Source organism: Chiloscyllium plagiosum, chromosome 5 (genome assembly GCF_004010195.1).
Source record: "Chiloscyllium plagiosum isolate BGI_BamShark_2017 chromosome 5, ASM401019v2, whole genome shotgun sequence".
NCBI classification, from domain to species: Eukaryota; Metazoa; Chordata; class Chondrichthyes; order Orectolobiformes; family Hemiscylliidae; genus Chiloscyllium; species Chiloscyllium plagiosum.
The window spans coordinates 46690830-46699029 of NC_057714.1; the positions used below are offsets into that span (position 1 = coordinate 46690830).

The 8200-nt window shown below is 42.6% G+C and overlaps 1 protein-coding gene across 7 annotated transcripts in view; it reads left to right on the forward strand.

The window, feature by feature from the left end:
• The window catches only part of mtrr (5-methyltetrahydrofolate-homocysteine methyltransferase reductase), a 93545-nt gene that overhangs the window by 4222 nt on the left and 81123 nt on the right, over window positions 1–8200 (forward strand). For 5 of the 7 annotated variants that reach the window (XM_043689981.1, XM_043689985.1, XM_043689983.1 and 2 more), the window contains exons 2-4: window positions 5959–6115; window positions 7365–7515; window positions 7593–7710. In XM_043689981.1, the coding sequence (XP_043545916.1) occupies window positions 5959–6115; window positions 7365–7515; window positions 7593–7710 (426 nt within the window). Of the gene's footprint in view, window positions 1–3650; window positions 3746–5958; window positions 6116–7364; window positions 7516–7592; window positions 7711–8200 lie in introns of those variants that run through there. The other 2 variants (XM_043689986.1, XM_043689987.1) reach the window with 2 other exon arrangements.

Here is an 8200-nt window from a genome sequence, read left to right on the forward strand (position 1 = left end):
CGTAAAAACCCTTCTGGATTCTTCTTAACTCTTATTTGCCAAAGCTATCTCATGTCCCCTTTTTGCCCTCCTGATTTCCCTCTTAAGTATACTCCTACTGCCTTTATACTCTTCTAAGGATTCACTCGATCTATCCTGTCTATACCTGATATATGATTCCTTTTTCTTAACCAAACCCTCAATTTCTTTAGTCATCCAGCATTCCCTATACTAACCAGCCTTCCCTTTCACCCTGACAGGGATATACTTTCTCTGGATTCTTGTTATCTCATATCTGAAGGCTTCCCATTTTCCAGCCATCCTTTTACCTGTGAACATTTGCCCCCAGTCAGCTTATGTAAGTTCTTGCCTAATACTGTCAAAATTGGCCTTTCTCCAACTTAGAACATCAACTTTTAGATCTTGTCTATCCTTTTCCATCACTGTTTTAAATCTAATAGAATTATGGTCACTGGCCCCAAAGTGCTCCCCCACTGACACCTCAGTCACCTGCCCTGCCTTATTTCCCAACAGTAGGTCAAGTTTTGCTCCTTCTCTCATAGGTACATCTACATACTGAATCAGAAAGTTTTCTTGTACACACTTAACAAATTCCTCTCCATCTAAGCCCTTAACACTATGGCAGTCCCAGTCTATGTTTGGAAAGTTAAAATTCCCTACCATAACCACCCTATTATTCTTACAGATAGCTGAGATCTCCTTACAAGTTTGTTTCTCAATTTCCCTCTGAATATTGGGGGGTCTATAATACAATCCCAATAAGGTGATCATCCCTTTCTTATTTCTTAGTTCCACCCAAATAACCTCCCTGGATATATTTCCGGGAATATCTTCCCTCAGTACAGCTGTAATGCTATCCCTTATCAAAAACGCCACTCCCCCTCCTCTCTTGTCTCTCTTTCTATCCTATCTGTAGCATTTGTATCCTGGAACATTAAGCTGCCAGTCTTGTCCATCCCTGAGCCATGTTTCTGTAATTGCTATGATATCCCAGTCCCATGTTCCTTACCATGCCCTGAGTTCATCTGCCTTCCTTGTTAGGCCCCTTGCATTGAAATAAATGCAGTTTAATTTATCAGTCCTACCTTGTTCCTGCCTGCCCTGACTGTTTGACTCGCTTCTGTTCTCAACTGTACCAGATCTCTTTTTCCTCACTATCTCCCTGGCTCCCAAAGTGGTATCCTTCCTCATCCATATGGAAGGATACCAGTGAGAGTGGGTCAAGTCTTTTTGCGGCTAATTGATGTTCATGTATTCTGGTGGCTAGTTTTCTGCCTGTTTGTCCAATGTAGTGTTTGACAATTTACCTTATAAATTATTGCCACTACACTGTACAAACAGATAGAAAACTAGCCACCAGGATACATGAGCATCAACTGGCCACAAAAAGACAAGACCCACTCTCCCTAGTATTCTTCCATACAGATGAGGAAGGACACCACTTCGACTGGGACAACACATCCATCTTAGGACAAGCCAAACAGACACGCATGAGAATTCCTAAGAGCATGGCATTCCAACTGGAACACTATCAACAAACACATTGAATTGGATGGAGGTGGGTACTGCAGATGCTGGAAATTAGAGTCAAAATTAGAGTGGTACTGGAAAAGCCCTTCATCAGGAATGAATCAGCCCTCATTCCTGATGAAGGGCTTTTGCCTGAAACATCGATTTTCCTGCTCCTCGGATGCTGCCTGACTTTCTGTGCTTTTCCAGTACCACTCTAACATTGAATTGGATCCCATTTACCACTCCCTGAGAAAAAGAACAGGAAATGATATCACCATAGGAAATGATATCATCAACCCCAGGAACCCAAACATATAAATAAAAAACTGGCTACACCGCCAGTACTTCATCTGGAGGCTCACTGAAGATGTTACCTAGTATGGTGACGAAATGTTTGAAAATGAACCTTCCAGCTCAGCGAGCAAACCTACATCCATTATTATAATATTACCATCAGTCACACAACCACAGTTTATAGTCCAATATGTTGATTTGAAATCGCATGCTTTCAGAGCGAGGATTTCACCTGATGAAGGAGCACTGCTCCAAAAGCTTGTGATTTCAAATAAACCTGTTGGTCAATAACGTGGTGTCCTGTGACTTCTGATGTTGTCCACCCCAGTCCAACATCGGCACCTCCACAACATAATATTGAAAATATCTTGTCAAACTGAATAATTGTATCATAGCTAATATAGCTGTCAATAGATTTTCATGCTTCATCATCAAAATACAAAACAACTCTGAAGCAGTAATATTGACATTAAAATGGACTGAAGTATCCCTTTACTATTCCTTCCCATTGCATGCATCAGGAGCAAAGTCCTTGCTACTATACTGTACTGTATCTTGTAGCTATTTAAAACCTTCGCAAAGAACAGTTGTACATTGCTTCTGACTTGTAATTTGACCCAGATTTCCCAGTGCTGACTGTTACAGTATTAGATATTATTTCCCCAGTCATGGCTATTTCTTCCAAGTTGTATGGAGATCCTTTATGAATGGGGTATTCTGTAATGTAGTTTGAATGCTATGTTTTGTTGATGTTTTTTGTCTTGCATTCATGACCATTCAGAATAAGTAATAGAGGGAAAACATCATTTCTACTGTATGAGTGAAAAGTGCTGATTTGTAGGTGGTTTTTGATTGGTAGGGGTATTACCATGGTGAAGCATCATTTAAATGTTCAGCCAGCCAGGTTTTTTGATTTTGGTTAAGGCATTGTCTTGAGAAATTAACCAGAAAATGTTATCATCAACCTTGTTGAGTTTGATGCTGACTCATTTCACGCACACATTCTTTCTGTCTGCAAAGAACCAAACGTTGTGTATTAATATGTGAGTTGCCACTAACTAATGCCATATTGCATACAGTGTCTTAAACCTCCCAGCCTTGCATGCTTCTGTCACCATCTCAATAACCTTTCCCCTAGCCCCATCCCCTTTCCCCTAGCGCCACATCCCTCTATCTATTTCTCAGCCCCCTTCCCTCTCCACGGTCCAAAAATGTCAACTCCTGCTCCTCAGTAGCTGCCTGATCTGCTGTGCTATTTCCAGCACCACACTTTATTGACTCTGTGTTTCTATGTCTTCACCTTCCTTTGCGATAATAGCTATCTTTGGTCTGGTCATTTTGCAATCCTGGTTTGTTCATTTCTCACTGTACATTATGTAAATTCATGAATGAGCTTAAGTTGTCACTTTTTTTTGATCCTAAACTGAAAAGTGCTATGTTTACCTCCCATTTACCCTGAAGTTTGAGTAACAGGTTAACCTAGTTGTTTCAAGCTCCTTCTGTACGAGTGTAACACGGGTGGTGTCTGCCACTTACAAGATGCTGCTGTCAGGCCAAAAAGATGTTCTGCCTATCACACAAATAAGTAATGGTGGTTCATGAGTTTCAGTACCAATGTGATGGCAGGTATGTAGGCTGTATGTCTCAAGCACTTATGGATGTCCCTTCAGTTGTATGCAACAAGCAGACCCTGGACTTGCAAAACTCACAACAATGCCCAATATAAGAAGGGATTCCAAAATTGGACAGCATTTGCTTGATAGTCTGGAATCTGTAATTTGTTTTATTATTGAGAATCAACTCAATGGGCTTGTGAGTACTGGAAGTTACGCATAATTATGCAGGGCTCTTTATTGCAGACCGAAGGAACGCAGGTGTACACTGTGCTTGTATTGACTCAAAATAGGTGACCAATTCTCTGTTGTTGGTCCAAGCATTGGTAAGTAGACTTGATTTCTCAGGACAATCAATCAGTGCTCTGTAATCATGTTTTCATTTTCAGTGATATTTCTTTCCAGTAGTCCTGATAATTGCAAGATGAAAAGTCATTTCTTTTTTTCTAGCTGTAAGTCCCATTATTGATTTGAGAGGATTGTTAGCCATAATCTAAAAGCAATAGCAAGTTGACCTATCATATGGGACTATTAGCACTTGTTCAATTGATGGCATTCTTACCTCTGAAACAGAAGGCTTTGAAGTTATGCCCAAGTTCTGAGGGTTGAGGAAGCAAATGAGACTGACACTCCAGTGCAGAACTGAGGGAATGCTGCAGTATTGGTGGCAGTATTTTTCAAATTACATATTTAAATGAAAGCCTTGCCTGTGCTCCAAGGTTGGAATGATATATACTGCTGCACTAATTTTAAAGAAAAGTAATGGAGATACCCTAGTGCTGTGATCAATATTTATTCCTCAATCACTTAATGTTTCACTTTAAGTCAGATAGCCTAAAATGCTTCACAGGAGCATTATTAAAAAGAGATAGTACTGAGCCGCAAAGGGATATTGAGACAGGTAACTAGAAGTTTAATGCAAGAGGCAGATCTTAAGGAGTGTTTTAATTATTTTTTTTCTTTTGGAGGGAGAAATGATGCACTCCACCCGACTCCTGTTTATTTATTTATTTTTAAAACCCCCACACTACCACCTAAGTGCGGTAGTGCTTATTTTTTTCCCCAGCACCCATGGTGTGTGTGTGTGTGTGTGTGTGTGTGTGTGTGTGTGTGTGTGCAGGTGTGAGACACAGTGAAAGACACAACGTGCACGAATCTTTATTCAAATTCCACCACCAGGAAGATAGGAAAACACCAGTGACAAACACTGCCCTTCACATCAAAGGGCAGTGCTGTGTGATCAAAACAGTGAAGGGGAGGGTAGGGACTAAATCAAAATAGAGTTGGAGGGAGAAATAATGCACTCCACTCCCTGTGGCGCCCACCTCTCCCTGAACAACTCCAGGGTGTTGGTGGACACTGCGTGCTCCTTCTCCAAGGACACCCGGGCTCTAACGTAACCGCGGAAGAGGGGCAGGCAGTCGGCCCTAACGACCCCCTCCACGGCCCGCTGCCTGGACCTGTTGATAGCCAGTTTGGCCAGGCTCAGGAGCAGTACCACAAGGAGGTCTTCAGACCTGCCCTCCTTCCTCCGTACCGGGGGCCCAAAGATCAGGAGCGTAGGACTGAAGTGCAGCCAAAAACAGAGAAGGTTTTTAAGAAAATCAAAAAGGGAGTGCTTAAGGAGTGTTTTAAAAGAGCAGGAGAGATGTTGAGGGAAGGATTGTTAATCATAGGCCAATTGAGATCAGGGATAGCAAAGGCCAGAATTGGATGAGTATAGAGAGATTTCAGAAGTTAAGTTGGAGTTAAGTTACACAGTTAGACTAGTGAGGCCCTGGAGGAATTTGAAAACCACTGAGAATTTTAATGTTGAGCTGTTGGCAATGATTTATAAGGTAAATTATCAACATTGCTGTTTGTAGAACCTGTGTGAAAATTGGCTGTCACTTTTTCTATATCAACAATTGGAATTTAAAAAAAAGTCTAGGAGAAAGTGAGGACTGCAGATGCTGGAGATCAGAGCTGAAAAATGTGTTGCTGGAAAAGCGCTGCATGGCAACACGACGCCTGGAGAAAGAGCGCCTCATCTTCCGCCTAGGAACCCTCCAACTACAAGGGATAAATGCAGATTTCTCCAGCTTCCTCATTTCCCCTCCCCCCACCTTATCTCAGTCCCAACCCTCGGACTCAGCACCGCCTTGTTGACCTGCAATCTTCTTCCCTACCTCTCCGCCCCCACCCCCTCTCCGGCCTATGACCCTCACCTTAACCTCCTTCCACCTATTGCATTCCCAACGCCCCTCCTCCAAGTCCCTCCTCCCTAACTTTTTATCTTAGCCTGCTTGGCACACCCTCCTCATTCCTGAAGAAGGGCTTATGCCCGAAACATCGATTCTCCTGCTCCTTGGATGCTGCCTGACCTGCTGCGCTTTTCCAGCAACACATTTTTCAGCATTTAAAAAGTCTATCTATGCATAATACTCTGGGGCTATCCTGAGGTCATGAAAGGTATTATACAATTGCAAATTATGTATCAAGCTAGTCTTATCAATTGCCATTATACATGGGAACTAACCAATTGTTTTGATTTACGCAGCTGGTGTGGGGTCATGCCTTTAGAGACCAAACATCGAATTTTGTTACTTTATGCCTCACAAAGTGGACAAGCGAAAGCAATTGCTGAGGAAATTGCTGAGACAGCAGATGGAAAAGGATTTGTAGCTGATATATATTGTGTGAGCCAAATGGAACAGGTAACTGAGGGAAAATGATCCTCTTATAGCAGACCATGCATGCGGTGAAGAGAGTAGGCTGAATCTGGTACCAGAATTTGGTTTAGTAAGCTTTACAGATAGCTTTGCTCAGTGAAGCCCAGCATGTTTTCTCTCCCACTGTTCTTTGCAACTCACCTCATTGGCTGTGCACCATGCTTCTATGGAATTCTGTTCAATCTATCTTTCCTCTTGTCATTTGGAGGAAGTATTTGCCATTGTTGGGACCTCCAGGAAATCCCAGCCCTGTTATTAAGATGCATTTGTGCACCAAGTTGAATGCTGTCAGTGTGGACCTAACAAGCTCTGATTCTCTGACTTGAAGTCCCTCTGTGTGGCAATCTGGCTTGTATGTAAATGTGTTAAATTTACACCATGTTTTAAACAAAGCTTGTGGCCATTCATTGTTACAGTGCTATCACACATCAATGAAAGAGTGTTTTGTTTCAGAATCACAGAACCACAAAAAATAAGATCAAGAATAGGCTTGAGCTTGTTTTGTCATTCAGTATGATTGCTGCTGACTGGGGGTGGCACGGTAGCTCAGTGGTTAGCACTGCTGCCTCACAGCATCAGGGACCCATGTTCAATTCCCGCCTTGGGTAACTATCTGTGTGGAGTTTGCACATTCTCCCCGTGTCTGCATAGGTTTCCTCCGGGTGCTCCGGTTTCCTCCCACAGTCCAAAGATGTGCAGGTCAGGTGAATTGGCCATGCTAAATTGCCCGTGCATTATTTAGGGGTGAATACGGGGTGTGGGTGGGTTACTCTTCAGAGAGTCGATGTGGACTTGTTGGGCTGAAGGGTCTGTTTCCGTACTGTAGGGAGTATAATCATTCAACTCCATATCCTGTTCCCACTTTCTCAACCTACCTTTAGATGTGGTTCTTGGGGTAAAGGGATCAAACTCCTTGAAACCATTCAGCATTTTGACCTCAACTGCTTTCTGTGGCAGAGAATTCCGCAGGCTCGCCACACTGGGTGAAGAAATTTCTCCTCCCCTCAGTTCTAAATTGGCTGCCCAGTGTCTTTGGAATGTGACCCAATGACTCTGCAGCTGTTGGAAACATCCTCCATGCATCTGGTATCTATGCATGCTACAGAGGTGTCACTTAGGGGGCCACTGGGTAACAGGCTTCACTGAGTTCATTTGCTTCATTGTTGAACTGTATTGAAAAGCTGAGGGGCTTAATATTTGAAGACATTCATTTTCTCTTGACTTATTCCTTTAGTTCAACCTAGAGAAGGAACGTGCTCCAGTTGTTATAATCTCCTCTACCACTGGTGTTGGAGAAGTACCAGACACAGCAAGGAAATTTGCACAAGAGCTTAACAGTGATTTGCCAGCTAACTTCTATTCGCACATGAAATATGCAGTGTTAGGTAATAAACTGTCATCTGGGTTTACAGATAATGTTAGCTAACAATTTATTGTACTGACATTGATTTATTCTCTCTAGCTCTTGGCGATTCTAACTACAGTCATTTTGCCAATGGTGGAAAGATAATTGATAAATGCCTTCAGCAGCTTGGTGCACAACATTTCTATGCAACTGGATATGCAGATGATGGTGTTGGGTAAGGCCAGCAGTGAGATCTTCTAGTAACTGTTGATTTTTAACTGTGCTGTATATTTAAAGTGATATTGCATCATATATAGAATTTTGGGGAAAATAATTAACAGATATATAGAAGCCATTGAAAACTAAGTAAATTATTCCTTTTCTGAACTTGCCAAAGATATTATTTTTAAGATGTCCATTTGCTTTCATTAGTATGCTTGGCAGAGTGGACTTTTCAGGAGAAAGTGAGGATGGCAGATGCTGGAGGTCAGAGCTGAAAATGTGTTGCTGGAAAAGCGCAGCAGGTCAGGCAGCATCCAAGGAACAGGAGGCCACATCGGGTTCAGCGGATGCCATGGATGATGTGTGTGGAGGTGCAGGTGAATTTGTGGTGGATATGGAAGTGTCCCTTGGGGCCTTGGAGGGAAGTAAGGGGAGAGGTGTGGGCGCAAGTTTTGCATTTCTTGCGGTTGCAGGGGAAGGTGCCGGGAATGGAGGTTGGGTTG